This window comes from Xyrauchen texanus, chromosome 43 (assembly GCF_025860055.1).
Source record: "Xyrauchen texanus isolate HMW12.3.18 chromosome 43, RBS_HiC_50CHRs, whole genome shotgun sequence".
Taxonomy (NCBI): Eukaryota; Metazoa; Chordata; class Actinopteri; order Cypriniformes; family Catostomidae; genus Xyrauchen; species Xyrauchen texanus.
The window spans coordinates 28,250,935-28,278,172 of NC_068318.1; the positions used below are offsets into that span (position 1 = coordinate 28,250,935).

General features: G+C 37.4%; 2 protein-coding genes across 4 annotated transcripts in view; one reads left to right on the forward strand and one right to left on the reverse strand.

Moving 5' to 3' along the window:
• LOC127635484 (ubiquitin-like-conjugating enzyme ATG10) overlaps positions 1–21,225 on the forward strand; it is a 39,449-nt gene extending 18,224 nt beyond the window's left edge. Inside the window, exons 6-8 of one of the 3 annotated variants that reach the window (XR_007969482.1) lie at positions 2,521–2,618; positions 4,551–6,632; positions 19,669–21,225. Coding sequence is in view for 1 of the 3 variants with exons in the window: in XM_052115579.1 (XP_051971539.1) it covers positions 2,521–2,618; positions 4,551–4,650 (198 nt within the window). In the remaining 2 variants the exon portion in view is untranslated. Of the gene's footprint in view, positions 1–2,520; positions 2,619–4,550; positions 9,795–14,779; positions 17,127–19,668 lie in introns of those variants that run through there. The other 2 variants (XR_007969481.1, XM_052115579.1) reach the window with 2 other exon arrangements.
• Positions 21,097–27,231, reverse strand: LOC127635485 (protein kish-A). The gene is made up of 4 exons (XM_052115580.1): positions 27,186–27,231; positions 25,902–26,011; positions 23,615–23,649; positions 21,097–23,170 (listed from the first exon to the last, which is right to left on the reverse strand). Exons 1-4 carry the CDS (start codon positions 27,186–27,188, stop codon positions 23,100–23,102), a joined length of 219 nt encoding a protein of 72 aa, XP_051971540.1. The 5' UTR covers positions 27,189–27,231; the 3' UTR covers positions 21,097–23,099.
• Positions 27,232–27,238: the final 7 nt, after the last annotated feature.

Sequence of the window (27,238 nt, forward strand, 5' to 3'; positions counted from 1 at the left end):
TCTCAGCCCCTTTCACGTGTTCTCTCTCATTCTCTATCTCCTAAATTTTCAAAGCTTAATATCAATTTCTTAGCATAACCAATGAAATACTAAGGCAAGGCAAGTAAAGTAGATAAGGACACAATACACTCTCTTCCCCCACACAATTTGTCTGTCTGGATGACCCATTAGTCCTTTCCAAAATATTCATGGCTCAATATGATTTTAGTTTGTTGTTGTTTTTGCAATAAACATTGAAATTAAAATGATAATAAAGGAAAACACACCAGAATGGTTAACAGGATTGCAGATTTAGCCTAGCTATCACTTTAAGTAGGTGCTAACTTGTTTGGGACCAAATGTTGGTTTGAAGTTATTGATTTAGTTATATTTCTATTACATCATATAAATATATTTATTTGTTAATTGAAGAGCTGTCATCTTTTTTTCTTTTTCTTTTTAAATTCAAATCTGGAAATAAACAGAAGTTTGAGGATCTTGGAAAAATGTAAAGAAAAGCTACGTTACACAGAGCCACATAGGGGAGAGGGAGAGTATTTATTTTCTGAAATAGTTTTGCATTCCCTCACAATAGTTTGCATTCTCTCTGAATTATTTTGGGTTCCCTCGAAACTGCTTTATCCAGCCCTTATGAAAATTAACCAAGGTTTTACTACAGTAACTTTAGTTGAACTAAACCAAAACATTGAATAATTCTGCCTAAAACATGATTATACAGTAGTTTTACTATAGTAACACCATGGTTAATTTGTAACTAGGTATCATGGTTTTTAAAACCATGTTTTCCACAAAAGAAACATGCCCTAACAAAAATTAACCATGGTGTTACTATAGTAAAATCAATCATTTTTAGTTTGTTAGAGAATTTATGGGAATTGTATTACCATAATTAAGGTTTTCCTGTATTATTACTGTTTTTATCATTATCATGGTTAAGATACGGCTACTGTAGTAAAACCATAGTAAATCTTGTGGTTGTGGTTTCATTACAATTACCACCATTGAACTAAATTTACTTTAGTAAAACCATGGTAAATTTGGTGGTTTCTATGGTTTTACTACAAATACCGTAGTTCTACCATTATTACTGCGATTTAATTTTTGTAACGGATGGAAAAATCGGGAAAGGAGGGAAAATTGTTGCCAGGGAAAGCACACTATTGCGAGGGAATGTAAAACGTATTGCGAGGAATGCAAAACTATTGCAAGTGAACGTAAAACCTTATTGTGAGAGAATGCAAAACTATTGTGAGAGAATGGAAAACCTTATTGTGAGGAATGCAAAATGCCTGCTCAATCAATTATCATGCCCAAAATAATAACAGGGAAAGCAATCTGTTGCGAGGGAATGTAAAATAATTGCGAAGGAAAGCAAAATGTATTGCAAGTGAATGCAAAACGTTTTGTGAGGAAACCCAATATAATTGTGAGGAAATGCAAAACCTATTCTGAAATTCATGTATCTTTTTTTCTTAATAATTGTTTTTGTCACATAATATTTAATCAACATAGCAATTTATGTTAGAAAAGAATGCAAAATAGAAGCTTTTCATTAGTGGTCTCAGACTTTTGGACACCAAACATATTTTATAACAGAAGTGTCCATCTGTGCACCTCCCAGTGAGGTTCTGAAATGCAGTATTGTTAGTGTCATGTTTGGTGATCAGTAGCTGTGTAGTGATTGGTCTGTTCTCCCTTGAGGCCTTTAGATGAAGTCATGATAATTGACTGGAGCTGGAATCGTGCTGCAGTATACTAGAGAAATAGCCTTCCTGTAGCAATATGCTGTTGCTTTTCACAAACAAGACAGTGCAAAACTAAAATGATCCCAATCTATAACAATGATGCCAACAATGAGGTGTCGTCAAGTTAATTTGAAGAGTCAGCGCATCCTTGGTGCTAGAACAGTGACAGAGCAATGCATCCAGACAGTTTTTGTTTTGAATTTGAATGCGCATGGTGTCAGTGCATCGAGTTTGCTTTTTTTGCAGTATAGACTTTCTTTCAGGAAGCAGAAGGACAGCCTCAGTCACCATTCACTTTCATTGTATAGAAAAAATATGTTATGAAAGTGAATTGTGACTGAGCCTAACATACTTCTTAACATCTCCTGTGTTCCACGCTGTGCATGAGTGCCCTCCAGTGTACCAGACTTGCTCCGTGAGAAGCACAGCATGGTGCCAATGAAGACCATGTGCTGCACGGCAGATTTGCTTTAGTCTTCGAAGTGTCTCGTAATTTACTTTTTAATTTATCCGAGCTTTGAGCATAATTGAATTGGGGTTGTGAAAAGTATCATGTGACGTGTTAACATTGAGTTAAGATGGAAAAACACATGTTGTGGCATTGGTTTAATGTCTGTGTTGCAGCATGTGACAGCAAGAAGCTGCTCCTAATAAAGAATGAGGTCAGAATAGACATTAACAAAGAGCTGAACTGTGTGTGTGTGTGTGTGTGTGTGTGTGTGTGTGTGTGTGTGTGTGTGTGTGTGTGTGTGTGTGTGTGTGTGTGTGTGTGTAGGAACATCCTTTACTGGGCCAGCCATTTTTCATGCTTCATCCGTGTCGCACTGAGGAGTTTATGAAACCTGCTCTGGATTTGGCACATGTGGAAAACAAGTGAGTTGTTGTTCTTCGCTGCAGCTTTAAAGGAATATTACGGTTTCAAAACAGGTTAAGCTCAATCGACAGCATCTGTGGCATACTGTTGATTATCACAAACATACATTTAAAAAAAGAATGAAGCAAAAATCTGGGTTAGAGTGAAGCACTTACAATGGAAGTGAATGGGGGTCAATCCATAAACGTTAAAATTTAGCCACAAGATGTAAAAAAATATGTGTGTAAAAATGATTTTAGTGTCATAAAGTTGCTTCCTAACCTATATCCAATTTTACTACATTGCAATGATGACGTACTGTAACTCTGTAAATCCTAAAAAGATGATTTGAACAACTTTACAGCTCATACTGCACAAGTTTTAAAAGAAGAATTAATGTAAGCGCCTTTAAAAATATTATAAGCTTTGTTTTTCTGCTATTAACCCCTCTTTAAATTGGCCCCATTCACTTCCAGTGTAAATGCCTCACTGTAACCTCAATTTTTGCTTTTAAAAAGAGTGATGAGTCGAAATTAATTTTTGTGGTAATCAACAGGTGAAATATGAACAATCACTGAAACCTCATGGGGATTTGCTGTCTAAATCTGTCATTATTGAAAATATTTATACATATTTTTATCCTCACTTCTATGCAAATGTTGTTATTTTCATTAGATAATCAAGTGCTCTAAATTAAAGTTATCATTGTGAATAATAATAATAATAATAATAATAATAATAATAATAAAAAACATGTGGTTAATTTTATATATATAGAGCCATGATATGCAGAATAGGACAGTGAACACATCCCACAACTGGACTGGGAAGGTCCAGCCCTGCAAGTTTCCATCATAGTTAATGCACAATGCATGATTATTAATTCAGGATGTTGTAAAAAAAAAAAAAAAAAATATTTGAGGCATAGACATTATTGAACATTTTTATTTATGTAACTTTTATTGATTGAGTTTGTTGATTTTCACTGATGGTTTCCCTAGAGAAAATGAAAAAAAAAATCTGTTTTTAGCCTGTATAACTTAAACTAAGAATAGCACTCTGAGATGATATTCTTCTCACCACAATTGTACAGAGCGGTTATCTGAATTACTGTAGACTTTGTCAGTTCGACCCAGTCTGGCCATTCTCTGTTGACCTCTCTCTCATCAACAAGACATTTCTGTCCACAGAACTGCCGCTCACTGGATGTTTTTTCAGGAGATGAGCAGTTACAGAAATACTCAAACCAGCCCATCTGGCACCAACAATCATGCCACGGTCAAAATCACTGAGATCACATTTTCCCCCATTCTGATGGTTGATGTGAAGATTAACCGAAGCTCCTGACCCATATCTGCATGATTTTATTCACTGCACTGCTACCATATAATTGGCTGATTAGATAACCGCATGGATGATTGTTGGTGCCAGATTGCTGGTTTGAGTATTTCTGTAACTGCTGATCTCCTGAAAAAAAAACAGCAAAAAACATCCAGTGAGCAGCAGTTCTGTGGACAGAAATGTGTTGTTGATGAGAGACGTCAACAGAATAGCCAGACTGGGTCGAACTGACAAAGTCTATGATAACTCAGATAACCATTCTGTACAATTGTGGTGAGAAGAATATAATATCAGAATGCTATTCTGAGATACGGGTTGGTGCTGATTTGGCGGCACTAGGGGGACCTACACAATATTAGGCAGGTGGTTTTAATGTTGTGGCTGATTGATGTATATGAAATACTCATTATTTATATATTTATGTTGTATGTATATATATATATATTTTACAAATACAGTATACATAATATGATGACAATGAATAGGGACTGGATCTGTCAAGTTCCAAAATGACAAAAAAAAAAAGTATAATAAAGTAAAGTGACCTGCTGTTGCTGCTTTATATTATGGGTAAAAACTGTGTTAAGCATGATTATCTTGTTTGTTATTAGGAGGGTGAATTACATAGTGACCTGGCTGAGTGTTGTGGGGCCTGTCGTCGGCCTGGATGTCCCTCTGAGCTACAGCACGGCTGTGTCAGCTCCAGACTGAACCTTCATTGCACCAACATCGCGTGAGGACAACCACACACTCCCTGTTGAAACCAGACTGTATTGACCCTGAGGACGCTTATGGGACACCTCTGAACCTGCTGAGGAGCCAAAGAGGGGCCAAAAGTCTTGTTAGCAATGCTTGAAAAAATTTTATATTCAAATCAAGATGTCAGGTCTTTGATCGATTAAGTTCATGGGCTAGCTCAGGACTGCTCTTATAGAGTAAATTAAGAACTATTAAGAATAATAAACTGTGCTGGAATGATACATACATACGTATATAGCAATTTTGTAATGTAGTATAGATAAAGTGTCCATATAATGTCCCAGTAGGCAACTGGCCCATGCTATTGAGCCAAACCTTGACCCTTGCTTTAAACAGCAAGAAAGTCAAGGGAGTAGCCATTGTTTTTTATAGCCAATCAGAAACACACTCCGAATGTAAATCAATTTGTGCTGGATTGCTGGCATCAGATTGGCTGATATGTCTTCAGAGGGTGGGATTTTGGAGAAAGGGCATGCCATTTATGTTAGAAAAATGGATAAAGTTAGCAAAATTTACAGCACCTTTATAAACTGTGATGAACTGTTGTATTTGTTCAGAATATCTATGCATTTTATAGGAATATTCCAAGTTTAGTTCAATCAACATAATTTGTGGCATAATCTTGATTAACACAAAAATGTATTTCAGCTGGGGGCCTGGGTAACTCCGCGAGTATTGACACTGACTGCCACCCCTGTGAGTCACGAGTTCGAATCCAGGGTGTGCTTAGTGACTCCAGTCAGGACTCGTAAGCAAACAAATTGGCCCGGTTGCTAGGGAGGGTAGAGTCACATGGGGTAACCTCCTCGTGATCTCGATTAGTGGTTCTCAATTGTGTGTGGATTGCGGAGGGTAGCATGAGCCTCCACATGCTGTGAGTCTCCGCAGTGTCATGCACGACGAGCCACGTGATCAGATGTGCAGATTGACTGCCTCAGAAGTGGAGGCAACTGAGACTTGTCATCCATCACCCGGATTGAGGTGAGTAACCGCGCCAACACGATGACCTACTAAGTAGTTGGAATTGGGCATTCCAAAATGGGAGAAAGATTTAAAAAATTATAAATTTCGACTCGTCCCTCCTTTTATAAAAAAAATTAAAAAAAGCACAAATCTTGGTTACGTTGAGGCAGTTACAATGGAAGTGAATGGAGCCAATCCGTAAATGTTAAAATACTGACTGTTTCTGAAGTATAGCCACGAGACTTATGCATATTAACATGATTTTAGTATGATAAAATTGCTTGCTAACCTTTTCTGTGTAAATTATTACATTTTACAACATTGTTGCTTTTTGGTTTGAGTACAGGAGGGACGAGTTGAAATTATGATTTTGTGGTAATCCTCATTATGCCACAAATGCTGTCGTTTGAGCTGAACTTGAACCTGGAATACTCATTTAAGATTAAAAAGGCAAACAATATGTTTCCCTTTGCATTGTAAATAATGCTTAAAAGGAACTGTGTGTGTGCACGTGCAAATGGAGTATTGCTATTCAAATATTAGTTTGCAAGTCTTTGCCTTCCAACTGCGTATGTGTGTGTGACTCGATATATTTTCTTGCGCTGGTCGGGTATTGTGAAGTGGGTCTAATTTAGATTTTTATTTTAGAGTCCTGAAATCAGACTTGCATCTCATAGCCTGATCAGACAGAGTAATTGGTGTAGTATTTTGTTGTTGTTTTATCTCCCTGTAGTCTGAAATTTCTCTTCATTACTTAACAAGTAGTGTGGTGTGCCAGGCCACATCCTGAAATAACTATGTCTGAATGAAATTCAATCCTTGGCTGTTGGGTCTGAAACCTGTCTGTCTGATCTTTAGTCTGAAACAGAGGAGCTGAGTTTAGAGTCCAGACTTTGAGCGAAGACGGTGATAGTCCTCACTCAGCATGTCTAAATGGGGCAAGTGGCTCTCTGGAGACTGGATCAGTGTTGGTAAGGAGGTCAGCCTGCTACCAGGAGCATCTCGCTCTAATGGACAGACAAAAATTATGGAGAGAATAGAGAGAGAGATTGCAGTAGGAAAATATTACCTCCGTGAAAAACAGGCCTATTCTTAAAGCAATAGTTACCCCAAACATTCTGATATCATTTATTTGCACTCTAATGTCTTTTTAAACTTTGATTTATGTTTTTTAAACTTGTGAAAAGGTTTGTTGTAGCAGCATAGCTACCATAAATTGTTGATACGACTTACAATTGTACAAAAAGTTACTATAATTTTCTATGAGGAATAGACAGAAATTGAAGTCATTGTTTGATGAAAACAATTCCCCTACACCGTAGCTTGTATTCAACGTGTCATATTTGGAGCTTGACAGCTCCAGTAGCCATTCACTGCACACACTGAAGTGAATATATTTTAGACAGACCTCAATATTGTTGTTATTATATCTGGAGGATCTGTAACATGAGAAAAGGAAATTAGAGTTTCCTCTAGAAACAATCTCTCATTTATTTTCCATGCTTCACTGGAGGTGTTGCTTAATGGGCTTTGATAGCTGCTAATGGAATCTGGGAATTACATTTTTGTGAAATGCCAACGCGAGTCTGTACAAGCCGCTGCTGACATCTGTTGGTGAGAGTTTGGTGTTGTAATTTACATGTATGTCTACAAGGGGTCGCCATTGCCCAAACAGCAACTTTATTTCAATCCACAAAAAGTATATTTGGAGTCACACTGAAATAATTTAATTGCATTAGATGGTAAATTATCAAACCGAGTGGCATTGATTTAAATGAAGACACCACTAGCACAGCTGTGTGTGTGTGTGTGTGTGTGTGTGTGTGTGTGTGTGTGTGTGTGTATATATATGTCTGAAAAAGTTGGGAAAATTTGAAAAATGCTAATAAAAACAAAAAGGAGTGATTTGTAAATTATATTCACCCTTTGCTATATTGAAAGCACTACAACTAAACATTATGTTTTACCTTGTGAATTGTATTTTTTTATTAGAATTTTTTTTATGTACAGTCATTTCAAGATGATTGCAACACACTCCAAAAAAGTTGAGACAGTCGAGTGTTTTCCACTGTGAAACATCACCATTTCTTCTAATAACACTTATTAAGCATGTAGACACTGAAGATACAAGTTTAAGTTTAATAAGTGCAATTTTCCCCCATTCATCCATTATGCAGGTCTTCAGCTGCACAATTGTATGGGGTCTTCATTGCGGTATTGTGGGCTTGATAATGCACCACCACACATTCTCAGTTGGAGATGGTCAGGATTGCAGGCAGGTCAATCTAGCATCCACACTCTGCTTATTCGGCCAGTATGTATTTTGAAGTTGTCTGGCTGAAAATTCTGGGATGTCCCTGGAAAAGACTGTGCTGGAAGGCAGTATATGCAGCTCCAACATTTTTACATATCTGTCTGCATTAACGATGCCCTCACAGGTGTGCGATTTACTCATGTCATGGGCACTGGCACACCCTTGGCCCATACAGACACTGGCTTTTGGACCTGATGCTAAAAACAGCTTGAATGGTTCATTTCATCTTTGGTCTGGAGAACACGACAGCTGTGTTTAAAAAAAAAAACTATTATAAATGTGGACTCATCGGACCAAAAAACACAGTTCCACATTTCTACTTTCCATCTAAGATGAGACCGAGCCCAGAGAAGTCAGCAGTGCTTCTGGACAGTGTTGATGTACGGCTTCTGCTTTGCGTTGTCTTAACTTGCATCTGTGGATGCAGCAGCGAGTGGTGTTGACTAACAAATTATATAGCGCCTTATTAAACTTAGCCGTATTCAAAGCGGTTAACACAGCGTCTCATTCACCAATTCATACATACATTCACACACCAATGTTGGCAGAACTACCATGCAAGTTGCTAGCCTGCTCCCATTGGGAGCAACTTGGGGTTCAGTGTCTTGCCCAAGGACACTTTGGCATGTGGAGTCGTGTGGGCCGGGAATCGAACCACTAACCCTGCGATTGGTGGACAACCCACTCTACCCCCATGTTCATGATATCCATTACAGATAAATTATGTATTTTAAGACTGTGATGTCTGAGAGATCAAAGATCATGAGCATTCAGAAATGGTTTTTGTCTGGCCCTTTACGCACCGAGATTTGACCAGATCTCTTGATTCTTTTAACTATATTGTGCACTGTAGAGGGTGAAATGCACATAATCCTTCCAATTTGTCTTTGGGGAACATTGTTCTCAAAGTGCTGAAGCATCTGTTGGCAAATTGACAAGTCTCGAATGATCCTTGCCTCACCTGTTGAACATCTCCTGTTTCACATTGCCTTCTTATTTTAACCCTTCAAATTTGTATTAGTCTTAAATTGCCCCTGTCTCAGCTTTTTTTGAGGGTGTTGCAATCATCTGATTTGAAATTACTGTACATAAAAAAACAATGAAATTCACAAGGTAATGCATCATATAATGATGTAGTGCTTTCAATATAGCAAATCACTCCATTTTGTTTTTATTAGCATTTTTCAAACTGTCCCAACTCTTTTGGAATTGGGGTTGTATATAATGAATTTTATATACATGAATTATATATATAATTTATAAGTTGTTAGGTCCTTGAGATTGGGGTCAGTCACTCTGTAATACTGTATGTTCTAGTAAGAGAGAAATTTCAGGTGTTTGTTTTTCGCCAAGAACACGCATAGATCATTTCCTCTCAAATACTTTGGGCTTTGTTTTTCAAGCCTCTGTAGAGCAGAAAAGTTCATTTATAATTAAATTAAACCTTTATTGGGGCTTTAGAGGGGATGAACACTTTTGTCAATGCCTTGCGCACGAGTCTAGACATATAAATGTTTGACATATCAGGTTTGATGTATTTACAATTATATCATGCCAATTATATGAAATTAAAGTGTGAGCCAATACCATGAGTATTGTTAGAAGGCATTGTTGATAGAATTCCAGGTTTTGAATGCGTCTGGTTTTTCCCCATACTTTTAAATGGTAAATTAGCTGTATAAACATTGGACGTTCTCCAAACGACCGGCCCTACCTGATACGGCAATGAGTGTGCAATAGCCCCTTTGTTTGCTTTCTTTTAGACAAAAATATATGTCCTCTGAGACCTTAGCACAGATCTTAAATATACTTTGTGAAAAAAAGCCTCGCCTTTTCGTTACATCCTCTAAAAGACATCATTGTTTGCAAGGTTTCATTGATGCCAACATAGAATAATTAACAACTGAAAACATATGGTTGTTTATTGCAGCATTTAGTGCGTCAAGTTAGATTTGTGACCTAATCCGATAATGGCTAAAGAAAACAAAACAAGTGTTTGATCAAGAAGATGTGTTAGTTGGATCCACAGTGGCCCCCAAAAAGTATTTGGACACTTAAGCCACACTTAAATGTTATTGCATTAAAAACCAATTCTGCAAACAAATGATGCTAGAGCTTTTCAAAGAAGTAACTTCACTTTTTTGATAATTAGATTTAACTAACTGGTGCCATTGTTCAGAATTCAGTAGTGTCACATTGCAGAAATCATAAGAGTATTATGGTAATATGCTATACGCTTCTCTAAACAGCCTGACTTGATTTTTGCCTGGCGGATGATAAAGCTGGACCCCAAAGACTTACATTAAACGAGGGACACAAGCTATATCTAGAACATGAAAATCAGTTGTCTTTGTGGGTTACACTCAGTATCTAACAAACACTGATTCATGTTGGAATTGCCTAGTCACTGTGCTGTGCCCAGCCATGTGCTTTATTTGTTGAGAAAAGAGCCTTTTGTTTCCATTGGTAAGAGGCTTTAATCAAATGTTTGTCGACCACCCAAAGAGATTTGGTCAATGTCTTTGTTGCCAATATAAACAGCGTTTCTCTAGGATAGAGCCAAAAGTATTAAAGTCTTAAGTATTAAACTTCAGACGGATCTCTCAGTGAAATCGTAAAGAGTAGATTGACTTTTCTTTAGCTACAGTCAGTCTATGCTTACCAAAGTTTTAACATTTGTTTGGTACCTGTGAGCTCCATTTTCTGGGTGTATTGTCCACTTAGGGGCACCAAAAACGAGTTGTGAAGTGAGTATTTTTCAGATGTACAGAATGTAATGCAGTGAAAAGGAATTCATATTGTATAAACTACCACCCAAACCTAAACCTAACCATCAGTGGAGTAAAAATGTAATGTTAGAGGGAAACATTGAACCTCCGAATCGCGCTCATCGCTGATTATGTGATTACTTTCGGTCTCTTATGCTGCTGGCACAAGGTGCTTCTGGTCACACAACTTGAGAAGGTGAATATTTTGGACCCAATGCAAAAATGTCTCATAGGAGATGATGCTTGTCAGTGAGTTGGCACAATGTTGCCGATCCTAGGTTACTGGAACTCTTAGAAACAACATGATGACACTCCGTGTGATCACTTTGCAAACTTCTGCACGTACATCCCATACTGTTTGTGCTACAGACATGAAATATACCTAAAATGGTGTGTCGTCAGTGCTATGAATTTATTAAGCTGTTAGATTTATTTTTTTGCCTAGCAGAAGATAAAACAGGCCAAAAATCCCGTAGTCATTGAAGGAAGGACACAAGTCATTTCTAAAGACCATAGGTTGTCAGCGGTCCCATATCAGCCCGTACATCCTGTATTTTGGCTGAAATAAAGCATATTTAAGCGGAAATACTCAAGAGGGATTACACCATATTCCTGTATCCCTCTTTGTTTACCAGATACAATTTGAGAATGTAGTAATGTCCTAAAATTATCCTTTATATCACATCCCCAAGGAGGTCATATTTCACCATTGGTTTTTAACACCTCGCTAATACACGTGCCAAACCATTGACAAATATGCGTAACCATAACAATCCACTCTAAAACTGCAATTTTCGGATGGGGAAGAGAGCACAGAAGAACTAGTAAAGTGTTTAACGTCATGGATGATGTAAATCTGCGCGTCTGCAGCTTTTTCTGCCAGATTTGCTTTCTCTTTCTCATGCTCCTTTGTCAAACATGTGTTTCTCATTAGCGTCCAAACTCTTAAGAGCACAACCTTATGGGTTTTAATATACCTGCTGAAGGATGTTTGGTCCAGTGCAGAAACCTGAACACAAATGAGAGTATCAGATGTAGGAACAAATGATTGTTTAGAATTGTCATCAATGCACTAAGAAAAATTTGACCAGCCAAGATAATTGAAATGTCAGAATCAAACTTGTTGATTTATGGACTTTCAGGGAGGTCAACTTTTTTTAAAAGAAATTTCTAGCGATTTCTTTAAGTAGATACACTGATCAGCCACAACAGTAAAACCACCTGCCTAATATTGTGTAGGTCCCCCTCGTGTCGCCAAAAAAGCACCAACCCTCATCTCAGAATAGCATTCTGAGATTATATTCTTCTCACCACAATTGTACAGAGCGGTTATCTGAGTTATCATAGACTTTGTCATTTGAAACCAGTCGGCCATTCTCTGTTGACCTCTCTCATCAACAAGACATTTCCATCCACAGAACTGCAGCTCACTGGATGTTTTTTGTTTTGGGCACCATTCTGAGTAAATTCTAGAGACTGTTGTGTGTGAAAATCCCAGGAGATCAGCAGTTACAGAAATACTCAAACCAGCCCGTCCATACAATGGCTGTCAATTTGCCTCAATATTACATGTTTAATTTATCACAATCAGAAATCCACACAATTATGCCGGTGTGGCTTTGTTTGGTTTTGATTTGTGTGACGTCTTTGTAAATGACTCTCGTTCAGCTGCTTTCCATTGGGAAGGTGGACGTTGTGCCTGTTTCAGTGAAACGTAAGATGCCAGTAGTTAAATTTTACAGTCTGTTTCAAAGACCCCTTTCTGCAAAAACTCCTGCATTTTACTGATGCTCACGGATGAGTCATTTAAAATACAGGCATGTGCGAATGGTCATGTGTGTGTCACACCACGGCTTGGCATGTCTTTTAGTGTAGATACAGTTACAGCTTATCTGGGGGGAATCTCGCTAACCATTGCGGTCTTATATTGGGGCGGCTGTGGCTCAGGTGGTAGAGTGGGTCGGCCACTAATTGCAGATTTGGTGGTTCGATTCCCGACCCACACGACTCCACATGCCGAAGTGTCCTTGGGCAAGACACTGAACCCCAAGTTGGTCCCAGTGTCAGGCTAGCACCTTGCATGGCTGCTCTGCTGTCATTGGCGTCATATGAATGTGTGTGTGAATGAGACACAGTGTAAAGTGCTTTGGTAACCTCTACGGTTAAAAAAGGCGCTATATACTGTAAGTGCAGACCATTTATTTGACACAAACAAAAAAAATGTACTAGAAAATATTATAAGTCATTCTGAGTAACACTCCGCCTGCCAAAATGCATAAATGTAAATACAGGTGAAACTCGAAAAATTAGAATATCGTGCAAAAGTTCATTAATTTCAGTAATTCAACTTAAAAGGTGAAAATAATATATTATATAGACTCATTACAAGCAAAGTAAGATATTTCAAGCCTTTATTTGATATAATTTTGATGATTATGGCTTACAGCTTATGAAAACCCCAAATTCAGAATCTCAGAAAATTAGAATATTGTGAAAAGGTTCAGTATTGTAGGCTCAAAGTGTCACACTCTAATCAGCTAAACACCTGCAAAGGGTTACTGAGCCTTTAAATGGTCTCTCAGTCTGGTTCAGTTGAATTCACAATCATGGGGAAGACTGCTGACCTGACAGTTGTGCAGAAAACCATCATTGACACCCTCCACAAGGAGGGAAAGCCTCAAAAGGTAATTGCAAAAGAAGTTGGATGTTCTCAAAGTGCTGTATCAAAGCACATTAATAGAAAGTTAAGTGGAAGGGAAAAGTGTGGAAGAAAAAGGTGCACAAGCAGCAGGGATGACTGTAGCCTGGAGAGGATTGTCAGGAAAAGGCCATTCAAATGTGTGGGGAGCTTCACAAGGAGTGGACTGAGGCTGGAGTTACTGCATCAAGAGCCACCACACACAGACGGGTCCTGGACATGGGCTTCAAATGTCAAACGTCTTACCTGGGCTAAAGAAAAAAAGAACTGGTCTGTTGCTCAGTGGTCCAAAGTCCTCTTTTCTGATGAGAGCAAATTTTGCATCTCATTTGGAAACCAAGGTCCCAGAGTCTGGAGGAAGAATGGAGAGGCACACAATCCAAGATGCTTGAAGTCCAGTGTGAAGTTTCCACAGTCTGTGTTGGTTTGGGGAGCCATGTCATCGGCTGGTGTTGGTCCACTGTGCTTTTTTAAGTCCAGAGTCAACGCAGCCACCTACCGGGACATTTTAGAGCACTTCATGCTTCCTTCAGCAGACAAGCTTTATGGAGATGCTGACTTCATTTTCCAGCAGGACTTGGCACCTGCCCACACTGCCAAAAGTACCAAAACCTGGTTCAATGACCATGGTATTACTGTGCTTGATTGGCCAGCAAACTCTCCTGACCTGAACCCCATAGAGGATCTATGGGGCATTGCCAAGAGAAAGATGAGAGACATGAGACCAAACAATGCAGAAGAGCTGAAGGCCGCTATTGAAGCATCTTGGTCTTCCATAACACCTCAGCAGTGCCACAGGCTGATAGCATCCATGCCACGCCGCATTGAGGCAGTAATTAATGCAAAAGGGGCCCAAACCAAGTACTGAGTACATATGCATGATTATACTTTTCAGAGGGCCGACATTTCTGTATTTAAAATCCTTTTTTATTGATTTCATGTAATATTCTAATTTTCTGAGATTCTGAATTTGGGGTTTTCATAAGCTGTAAGCCATAATCATCAAAATTATATCAAATAAAGGCTTGAAATATCTTACTTTGCTTGTAATGAGTCTATATAATATATTAGTTTCACCTTTTAAGTTGAATTACTGAAATTAATGAACTTTTGCACGATATTCTAATTTTTCGAGTTTCACCTGTATGACATGATTCTATCAACATTAATTTGACATCTTGTCAAAGCCAAAGCTCAAGAATGAATTCAAACTTACTCTAGTTCTAACCTATTTCATTAATCCTTTCACGAAGGAGATATGAACCTCGACACTAAGTAAATTAAATGTTAAAGTGACCAAACTGCAGATCCCACTGATTATTTTTCCCTCTTTTGCAGTTACACCACAGGGAAAGAGCAATGTCCCCTCTGATGCTCCACAACAGCTGTTGCCTTTTAAAACACTCTTGTGCAAGAGGATCTCATCCAATGATAACATGCTGGAAAAGTAGTTTTATGCTGTGGGCACATTCACTGTCAGGGGGAGATTTAACCTGAACAGATGTTGGCCAATTCTAATATCACTCTTTTTGCGAACATAATGCCCTGTTGAATAGTTAATAAAGATATAATGTCCAGTCATTATTTGGTTTAGAGGTCCATTCAAATTTTAGGCAGCTCTGAAACCTTGTCATGCTTGGCAATCCTAGCTAAGGACGCTAACACAAGTCAGTCCTCAAGTAGCTCAAATCTGTGGAACCATGGTTATAAAATAAACAGGATTTTTACCATTTCTGAAAGAAAATGTGAGTGGTGTTTGACCATGCCAACCATGCCGCCACAATGCTAGGGTGTTGGCCGTTCTCAATGCTTTATAGCTTGTTGCTATCCAGTTGCTAGGGTGTTTTAGTTGGTTGCTAGGAGGTTCCTTTCTGGCCCTAGTCAAAAAAAGCTATCCCAAAAACTCTGGTCCCTAGACATGACTTGGGTCTTTCCTTCAATGTGTGAGTTTTAGCACCTGTTCCATCATCTGCCAAGCAAAAATCGAAGAAATCGCTTAGAAAAACTAAAGCAGAATTTGAGGTATGATTGATTTCAGCAGCACAAAAAGTGTGGGGCAAATTAAATTTAAAGTTTCATTCTTGCATCTAAGGGTTTGTTCAAATCCCTAACCCTAATAGTGATGCCAGCCCTTTACAACAACATGATCACACAGAAACTCGGCATGTTGTTTCTGAGAATTCCAGTACCCTAGGATCTCCTATCAGATATTTTTGCATCGGCTCCAGCTTGTAGCAGCATGGAAGAACTGGGTCGGATCCCGCGTTCAAACCAGGAAGTAAACATGTTTACATAATCGATGACGAGCGTGATTTGGAGGTTGTAGTTTTCCCTCTAACATTACATTTTGACTCCACTGATGGTTAAGTTTAGGTGTGGGGTCTGGGTGGGGGTGGGGTTATAAAGTATGCATTCCTCCTCACTGTATTACATTCTGTATTAGGGATGACCCAAACTTGACGAGTTCTGACAAACTACCGGGTTTGTGTTTTCAGTTTTTCAAGTATAGGGCTAGTTAGGGTTGTTTAAACATGCTTTTCTGTGCTTCTGCACTGTTTTTCAATGTACCGTTAACACATGTGGTACGGGTGTCTTTGACTGTTGCGCTGAATCTCATCATTTTCTCTTTCACTGTATCGCGCAAGATCGCCACATTTTTAGACACCAAGTAAAGTTAAAAATACCTTTTGTTTTAATAAACGTATCATGAACCACCTGGGTTGTTTCATTCGTTACGTTGTTTTTCACCAAGGAAAGTTTCAGCACTTTATAAATGGTAAGAGAGTGTTTTCCTTTTGCTCTAACGTGCATATTTATGTACAACAGTTAGTAAATTTCAATGCCATTTTATATGAAACCATTTCAAAATCAAAACACCCTGAAAAGGCTATTTAACCATACTTGCATTCACAGCCTCACGGAAATGTCAGCCAACCCAGGCAGAGTGCATAGTACATGCAGTGACAATTTTAAATTTAAGTTTAATGTGAGATTTTATCATTTGAAGACCTAAATATTTTGCCATTTAGGCTCATGGCTCACTGCACTTTATTTGCTATTTTGAGTGTTTGAGGAACTTCCATCACAATAAACATTCTTTATTACAGTGTCCTGACCCCCTATGAAAAACCAATTAACTGTTCATGAAACTTCTCAGTTAACCGAATGTTAAAAACCGTAACCGTGAACATCCCTATTCTTTACATCTGAAAAGTACTCACTTCACAACTCACTTTTGGCGCCCCTCTATGGACATTAATGGGGGTAAGCACAGACCAATTTCAGCTAAAGAAAAGACAAATGTTTCCGATTTCAGTGTGAGCTCAGTCTGTTGAAAACATGACTAATTAGTGGAGTGGTGGTGGTGTAGTGGTCTAAGCACATAACTGTTAATCTGGTAATCAGGAGGACACTGGTTCAAGCCCCACAGCCACCACCATTGTGTCCTTGAGCAAGGCACTTAACTCCAGGTTGCTCTGGGGGGATTGTCCCTGTAATAAGGGCTCTGTAAGTCGCTTTGGATAAAAGCGTCTGCCAAATGCATAAATGTAATTAATTACACCTTTGAGAATGAGATTTTAACATTCTTATAATTACATTTTGTAAACATCAACTGTTCAAGCCATCTTTCTTGTGACTGTACAAGAAAATCTTTCTTTATTTGATGTCTTGGAATATGTAACATACTATATACTATAGGGCCATTCATATTTACTTAGTGACATTATTTTCTTGATAGTTTTACCCCCAAATTCTAATTAGCGCAATGCGAATACTGATGGTCATTGTGATACATTCATATTACCGTAACCTAGAAAATTAATATATTATTTAAATTGTAAAGTATTTACCGGTATGCATCATAGTTGTACTGCCCTTCTTGCTGTAAAATAGTAAAAAAATATATATAAAAAATGAGTTACAGTAAAAACTGTAGATATAGTCAAATTAAAACATCAAGATGCATTATGGCAATAAAATGTGCTTAAAGGACCCAAAAATGAAAATTATCTCATAATTTAATCACCCTTATGTCATCCCAGATGTGTATGACTTTCTTTCATCTGTTGAACTTGTGAAGATTTTTAAAAGAATATTTCAGCTCTGTAGGTCCATACAATGCAAGTGAATGGGTGCCAACATTTTTAAGCTCCAAAAATCACATTAGCCAGCATAAAAATAATGACTCCAGTGGTTAAATCAATGTCTTCAACAGCAAAATGATAGATGTGGGTGAGAAACAGATCAATATTTAAGTCAATTTCTGCTATAAATTCTCCTTTTCTCCTTCCACTCCTTTTACTTTCACATGCTGCTTCTTCTGTTCTTGGTGATTCACATTATTTGTTCATATCGCCCCCTACAGGGCAGACAGAAGAATTTATAGCAAAAATGGACTGAAATATTGATCTGCTTCTCACCCACACCTATCATATCACTTCTGAAGATATTGATTAAAACATTGGATTATGGATTACTTTTATGATGCCTGTATGTGCTTTTTGAAATGCAAACATTTTGGTATCCATTCACTTGCATTGTATGGACCTAAAGAGCTGAAATATTCTTTTCCATGTATTTCAATCTGGGTTCAGAGTAATTTGATATGTTATTGTGCCTTACAAATTCTCCAGTATGACATAAGTGCACATTGTTCTCTCTTCTCACATGAAGAAACGTCATTTAGACAGTTGTGCTATTAATCCCTAATAAGCAAAGAGAGAGAGTGGGTTAATTGAGGTCACTATTTAAATGGTGCTGCGAATGTCACGTACAGCAGCTTGAAATTGTTTTCCAGCATCACTTATGATGTACCCCTGACAGCATGCACCCCACAGCCTTAAAAAAAAGGCCACTGATGGGCCAAAATGCACCACTCACCAAAGCTGTGCCTGCGGGCACCGTAGGGCACAGATGATGTGTGCCCAGCTCAGCTTCCCACGGAGAGGGCAAACGTCACAAAAGGGGCGCAAAGCTCCATGCCAAGGACAGCTGACGTTTCCAGCTCAGATGTGCTCATGTGTTGTTTATTACACAATTATAAACATTTCTGTAGGGGGTTGAGTTGTATAACAATACACAGAGAATCTATTCATGGGAACTCACTCTGAAAAAGCTCCTGTTTCCAATTTAACACAACAAGGGGGTTAACACGCACATCAATGTCTGGGTGACGTAGATATGCAATCAGGGTAGTGTCTTAAAGGGATAGTTCACCCAAAAATGAAAATTCTTGTCATTTAGTCACCCTCACACCATCCCAGATTTGTTTGACTTTCTTTCTTCTGCTGAACACAATTTAAGATTTTTAGAAGAATATTTCAGCTCTGTAGTTCCATGCAACGCAATGTGAAGCTCCAAAAAGCACATAAGCAAAGCATAAAATTAATCCAAATGACTCCAGTGGTTAATCAGTGTCTTCAGATGAGATATGATAAGAGTGGGTGAGGAACAGATTCATATTTAAGTCCTTTTTGACTATAAGTTATCCTCCCTGCCAAGTAGGTGTTGATGCATGAAGAATGCGAATCACCAAAAACAAAAGAATAATGTGAAAGTGGTGATTTATAGTAAAAAAAGAACATAAATATAGATTTATTTCTCACCCACACCTCTCGTATCACTTCAGCGTATATTGATTTAAGCACTGGAGTCGTATGGATTACTGTTATGCTGCCTTAAAAATGCAAAATTTAGGTCACCATTTAGGCTACCTGCATTGCATGGACCAACAGAGCTGAGATGTTCTTTGAAAAATCTTGGATTGTGTTCTGCAGAAGAAAGAAAGTCAAACACAGCTGGGATGGCATGAGGGTGAGTTCCTTTTTGGGTGAACTATTCCTTTAAAAACACAGCGCTCCTTTGCAAGACTTTGTGCTGAATCAATTTGTCTCAACAGTTCAAGACCTTTTTATTCACTGCTTTGTTTATTGTAAGCAGACTCACTTATTTAATATTTTATATTGACTGCTGCCGACAAACCTAAAATCCATCCGTTAATAACAAGAGTTTCCTGTATCAATGTTGTCAAGAGGAATTGCTGCTGTTAAAGATCTAAAAATGATTCCCGCTGCTTTAACAACCCCCCCAACGCCAAGTCACATCAATTTGACTTACAAGTGGCCTTACAAAAAAGCGACCTGTAGCTCTTTGGTCTTATTTTTATCCAGGCGCACAGAGTAAAACCTCTCAGAACCCCATAAAGAGGGACTTCTTTTATTTTGCAGGGCTTCTACACTGACGCACACTGGAGGAATATGGGTTAAGCTCCTCAGGGGTCACACTTGAAGTTCCTCGACTGGATACATAAATGTTTAGTGCTTGTTAAGATGAGATAAAAGAGTCTTTCCTGCTCTGTGTGAGGAGGACACCAGGGGTTGAGATCTTGAGACGTAATGGAGCAAACACATTTAACCTGTGATTATTACACATGTTTAAGTTTTAACAGACAAATGTCATTGTTGGTGTCATTATATTGCTGTTCTGAGATCTTTGAACGGTCCTATTAAATCCTCTAAAAGGCAATGACAAAAGAGAAGTTCTGAAACGTCTATTTGATGTGTGTGTTTACATCTGGAAGACATATTCTTTGCAATTGAGTCCTCTCTATGGTGTCTCCAGATGAAAAATGTTTGAAAATGGCTAATAGACAAACTCTTTACACTTTGATGAGTGATTCACAACTTTTACTTGCATTTCTTGACCTTTCTGTCATGTATGGCTGAGGTTTTAAAGATTTATGGCAGTGGCTGCCACATAAAATAATCACCCCATTAACATCTTCAAACTGACAGATTTGTGAACATGTGCAACATTTGCAAATAACCCCCAAAAATTGCATTGTGAAATGATTTATTGATGTCCACTAACAATATTAATGTCTTTTCGTTGTACATGTATAATATACACAGTTTGCTGGCTGGGATAAATCTAAACTCTAATCTGCCAGGTTAAATAATTTACCCACAGCCTGGAAAGATCTCTTACTAACTTCTAACTACTTTTGGGAAGTACTTCTGGCATTTAGCACAATGAGCAATTTATAACATTTCTATATACACTGCTTGTGCAGGTTTTATTATTACTAAAACAATGTAGAAATATCAACTGCAAATCTTAGTGACAGCACATAACTTTGGTAAGTGGTTGAAAATGGTTGAAAACTATATTGTTCTAATTTAATTTATAAATAAATGTACTGTTCTGTGTGTCACTTCATTCAAATTGCTATAAAAGATAATATACATTTACAAAAAAGCTGAATGATATTATTTAGGGATGCATATTGGTTTTACCCAATATTATTATTATTTTGAATGTTCGAAAACAGTATTGATCAGTGCTTATTTTTACCAATTCAAAGTAAACTCTTTATGCCAGGTTTTGAAAATAATACAGTTTTCTATAGTACTTTATCCTCATGCAACCCTCTAAGTTTTTTTTATTGAAACCTGTTTGTTTGTAAAGAGAAGCGTCTTTAGGTTTGTTTGATATGCTGCTTTAAAAAAAAATCCATAAATGTTTTATGCGTCAGCGCACGGATAAAGAAGTCCACGTATGTGGAAAATGAGACCTTGTTCTCTTAAAAGTTGAAAAAACATGTTAGTTATTTTGAATAATTTACAACTATAACACATCTGTGTCATTTTGCTTCATTTTAATATATTTTTTTTAATTTTGTTTTCATTGTACAATACGGTTCTATTAATTAACATTAGTAAATGCATTAGTAAATATTAGTAAATATTTAACATGCATTTTCACCAGCCGTCTGGCACCAACAATCATCCATGCAATTTTATAATCAGCCAATCGTGTGTCAGAAGTGCAGTGCATAAAATCCTGCAGATACTGGTCAGGACTTTCAGTTAATGTTCACATCAACCATCAGAATGGGGAAAAATATGATCTCAGTGATTTGGACCATGGCATTATTGTTGGTGCCAGACGGATGGTTTGAGTATTTCTGTAACTGCTGATCTTCTGGGATTTTCACACACAACAGATTCTAGAATTTACTCAGAATGGTGCCAAAGACAAAAAAACCTCCAGTGAGCTGCAGTTCTTTAGATGGAAATGCCTCATTGATGAGAGAGGTCAACAGAAATGGCCAGACTGGTTCGAACTGACAAAGTCTACAGTAACTCAGATAAACGCTCTGTACAATTGTGGTGAGATGTATAGCTATTCTGAGATGTGCGGTGGTGCTTTTTTGGTGGTGTGAGGGGGTTTTAATGTTGTGGTGTATGTGGACATAAATTGTGCTACTAGTTGCAAATCAAAAAGGGAAATGGACAATGCACACAACAGTCATTCAGGGGGTCTCAGGAGGTTAAATATTTAGATGCCTTAGTTTACTTGTAAAATACGATATTGGAGTGTGAAACCCACTTAGAAAACTAAAAGTAGAGATCTACACTGTCAGCCAAAAGTTTGGAATAACGTACAGATTTTGCTCTTATGAAAGAAATTGGTACTTTTATTCACCAAAGTGGCATTTAACTGATCACAATGTATAATCAGGACATTAATAATGTGAAAAATTATTATTACAATTTGAAAAAAAAATTTAAAAAATCAGAACTTCTTAAACTACTTCAAAGAGTTCTCATCAAAAAATCCTTCACGTGCAGCAATAACAGATTTGCAGATCCTTGCCATTCTAGCTGTCAGTTTGTCCAGATACTCAGGTGACCTTTCACCCCACACTTCCTGTAGCACTTGCCATAGATGTGGCTGTCTTGTCGGGCACTTCTCACACACCTTACAGTCTAGCTGATCCCACAAAAGCTCAATGGGGTTAAGATCAATAACACTCTTTTCCAATTATCTGTTGTCCAATGTCTGTGTTTCTTTGCCCGCTCTAACATTTTCTTTTTGTTTTGCTTTGAATACTGTAGTGTACATCCTTGTTTGAAATGAGCATGATTACTCAAGGATAAGGTGTTGGAGTGATGGCTGCTGGAAATGGGGCCAGTAATGTCCTGACTATACTTTGTGATCAGTTTAATGGCACTTTGGTAAATTAAAGTACCAATTTCTTTCCGAAACAGCAAAAGCTGTACATTACTCCAAACTTTTGGCTGCCAAAATGCTAGTGTATACTATTAGCCATCATATTGGTTAGGCTAATAAAATGATTAGCTGTTGGTATCAGCCAAGATTTCTATATCTGTACAAAACTTTCACAAATTTAAATTGCATGGAAAAGCTTTCTGTATTAAATTAATCTTTTAATGCAAATTCACGTCTCTGTTTAAACAGAGTCAACAGATTCAAATGAATGATGATATAGGCATGATATCAGGCACATGTATGTGCAACCCATTTGTCCCTAATGTTTCATATTAAAAGCATTTCGGCCCCACTGACGCCCATAAACATTTGGTTACATCAAAACAGCTTTGAGTGCTGAGTCAATGATTATTGAAACATTACCATGGAGGCCGACAACAATTTGTATTTACAAAAATAGGTCCAGTAGGCTGAGAAATGCCTCAAGATCACTCGACGTGCATTACTGCTGTGCTTCAACAGAACCCCAGTTCTGCCCATGAGAGTCTGAATGTTGACAAATCACAGATCTTGTTCCCTGTCGTAGAATCTTGCAGCTGCTTTTTATCTCCCAGATCATCCAAATCCCCAGATTGTATTGTCGCTACTCCGAAAATAAAATTGTGACGGCCATGATGATACAGCAACATGCCACATATGGGCTTTTACGCTCACCTGAAAGGTAATGCAAGAAATCATTAGACCCAAAAAAAATAGTTTAACCCTTTTTAATGATTCACGCATTTCAATTTGATGGAATTTGGTTATGAAATATACCATAAAAATGTAACTTGATAACACTTTACAATAAGGTTGTATTCATTAACATTAGTCAACAAGAACTAACAATGGACAATACTTTTACAGCATTTATTCATCTTGATTTATAATTTCATCATAAACTGTTTTTTTATTTTAAATAAAAGTTGTGTATGTTAACATTAGTTTAAGCATTAAGAACAAACGGTTGTATTTACATAAATGAACATTAACCAGGTTTAGTAAATGCTGTAAAAATATATTGATTATTGTTAGTTCAGGATACCAATCCATTTACAATCGCTAACAAATAGAACCTTATTGTAAAGTGTTACCGGTAACCTTTATGACATTGCTTACCTATTCTTGCACATTTCCAGAATATTCCAAGGAATCTATGGGTGGAAGGAAAGGTTATTGCATGTACAGCAACAGTAGACTTGACACATTTAATCTGTAACATTTGAACATTACATTAAACTGATATCGACCACACAGAATTTTTTCAAAACTTGTAATATTCTCTTTTAATGTGATCAACAACTCAGTACCTGTTTGCCAAAAGGTTATTGAACATATATTGAATAAATAATTGTGTATGTAAATAAAGGAGCTTTTTGCCCTTAAAAAATAGCCCATAAAATGCCAATGCCAAAATAAAATGCCAATATTTCATTCTAGTGTATCATTCAAGGATCTAGTTGAACAATTATTAGCTGAAGAATATATTTAATTTAAAAGAATTTAACCCATTTCGAATTTAGATGTTTGCTTAAAAACAATTATTCCGGACAGCTAAAAAATGTGTTCCATAATGGGGAAAAGAGTAATTAAAACAGTAATTGAGAGCATATTAAAATCACGATTTACTATAATTAGTGCTAAATTATTACACTAATTTTTTGTATTAAATTCAATATTATAATGGAAATATTTTAATAATGCAATTATTACTGGCATATACAAATGTGTAAATATAAATTTTTATATACAATTTAAAATTACATTTAAATCAAACTACACATTGATAACTAAGACTAGATATTACAGCTTAATTTTCTGTTAAAGCATGATTTTCTGTAAAGCTGCTTTGATATGATGCGAGTTGTGAAAAGCGCTACACAAATGAAAATGACTTGACTTATAAATGCATAACATGTAAATGTTTCTAATACCAAAAGATGGCAGGTAGATTTGTTGTAGTTTGTGAGTTATGAGGGGAAATTTAGAAATTGTTCAAATTGCCCCCTTTCCCCCTTAACAGAAAAATTTGATTTGTTGAGAGAAGGAAAGGAAAAGACAGGAGGAGGCTGCAGTTTTGTGGCAGCTTTGGTCCGATGAGTACTCGTCGGAAGCATGAAACAGTCGTCTTTACAGAATATTAGAGGGGGCAGAACTGGATGACTGATGAGCTACAGAGGGACTGAAATGTCATAACAGATACATGACAGAACGGAGATATATGAGCAGACAGGCATTTAGCGTTAACAGAAACAACAACTCTGGTGGTCAGTAAGAGCATGTACTGTCAGCAGCCCACCCCCCACCCTCGGGAATGAAACAACTCAAACTGAACAAACCTTTAATACATTTCTTGAGTTAACAAAAAGGTTTCGTCTATACGTCTTGTTTGAACACGATTGAATAACATCAAAATATTTGACGTTCTCTTTACCAATCAATTACATTGTGAAATACAGGCTGAGTAGTGAGTTTTTGTCCTTGATTTCTATGTTGTAACTCACTGCACAGCGAAAACACTGCAGCAACACATGAGGCTCCGTTGTACAAAGTTTGAGAGGGGGAATGCTACACCCATTACTTTAATATCTAGCAACTTCAACATTTGTTTGCAGAGATCAGATCGCTGAATGCAAATAATCTCCTTAGTTTTCTTTACCCTGTCAGCTGAAATCCAAACATCTTGTTGCGCCAATCCGACAATCGACCCAAAACTAACCGACCAATGACACGTGTTTTAGAGTCCAGAAATTAAGGAAATAAAGAGTTTATTGAACTACTAAGCTTAAAATGGACACTTTGTTTGTGTGTTCAACATCTTACAGCAAGATATTACTTTTTTTTCTTTTTGGATTTTCTCCCCTTTTCTCCCCAATTTGGCATGCCAATGCGCTCGAAGTCCTTGTGGTGGCGTAGTGACTCGCCTCAATCCTGGTGGCGGAGGACGAATCTCAGTTGCCTCCACGTCTGAGACCGTCAATCCATGCATCTGATCATGTGGTTTGTTGAACGTGTTACTGTGGAGACCTAGCGCGTGTGGTGGTTCAAGCCATTCTCCGTAGCATCCATGCACAACTCGCCACGCACCCCACCGAGAGCCACATTATAGTGACCACAAGGAGGTTTATCCAATATGACTCTACCATAGCAACCAGGCCAATTGGTTGCTTAGGAAGCCTGACTGGAGTCACTCAGCACGCCCTGGATACAAACTTGCGACTCCAGGTGTGGTAGTCAGCGTCTTTACTTGCTGAGCTACCCAGGCCCCCTAAAGCTTTTCTTGTGCATTTTGTTACAGCAAAATAACAAGTTAAAAATTCAACTTGAGATATCAAAAATGTATTTTAGAATGTATCTGGAATTTTACTGTGTGCTTTAGAAATATGGCAAATGACAGTAAACATACCCCGTTTTGTTCTTGTCCAGTAGACTGGGAGCGAGTGCTCGAATATATGCACAGGTGCAGATGAGCAGTAAGATTACAGTCAACAGACTCTGGAAATTAAATATGGCAGACTGCAAAGAAAGAGAAGACATTAATGAATTCACTTTGTAATGAAAAATTAACAAAATTGTGACAGTTCAATGCACATTTAGGCATCTTACATTTGTTTAGATATAAATGGGGCAGATCAATTGATTATTAATCATTTAAGATGTGTGAATCTCACAAAAACATGTCACAAATTTCAATACTGTAATGTAAAATATATTTCTGATTTTGGGGAGAAAAGTGACCTAGAGATGTTGTCATAAGATACACTCATTAAAAGGGTCACTTCTACATTCTCCTTCATTTGCTTCTGACAGTTTGCAATCGTGAATATCGCCACCTACTGGAAGGGGCTGGTCAAAGGTGGAGATTTACAGTAAAAAAAAAAAAAAAGACTTAAGTATTGATCTGTTTTTTACCCAGACCTATCATATCACTTCAGAAGACATTGTTTTAACCACAGGAGTCGTATGGATTACGTTTACACTGCCTTAATGTGCTTTTTTGAGATTCAAATTTCTGGCCACCATTCACCTGCAATATATGGACCTACAGAGCCAAGATATTATTTAAAAAAATCTTAATTTGTGTTCTGCAGAAGAAGAAAAAAGTCATACACATCTGAGATGGCATGATAGTGAGTAAATGAGAGAATTTTTATTTTTGGGTGAACTTTCCCTTTAGATTTTCCTTCCCTTTACTATTCTGCTTAATTTAGCTATATCCACTTTCTTCATTTTAAACCACTCATATATCAGATTTAATGACAAATGATGTTACATACTATACTGCCGTGCACTTGATAAATAAACATTGATTTGATTTCAATTCAAGGTCCCTCTTCATTTTGTACTGTTAAAAATGAGCATTGAGAACAACATTAAACAGATCTGAGCAGATCATAAGAGTTACAGCTCAATATTGAACCGAAAATACTGATATTGATACATATCTCTCCTGAATCACTGCACTGATCAACATGTTAAACTGTTATTAGTTTGTTTATAATCATGCAGTAATACAGCTAACAGCACATTTAGCTTCTCCAGACATCTGTTTCCTTTTAACTTGCCCCGTGGACCAAAATAACGCAGCAAAAGACGACTTACGCAGACATACTGACTAATCAAACTGCTAACTTAAATCTACAAGCCCTAAAATTTATAAATTATGTAAAAATAACAGCGTAACACTCACCATATTGATATCTGCGGACAGCCAACTCACACTTCCGGTGCCTGGTGGAAATG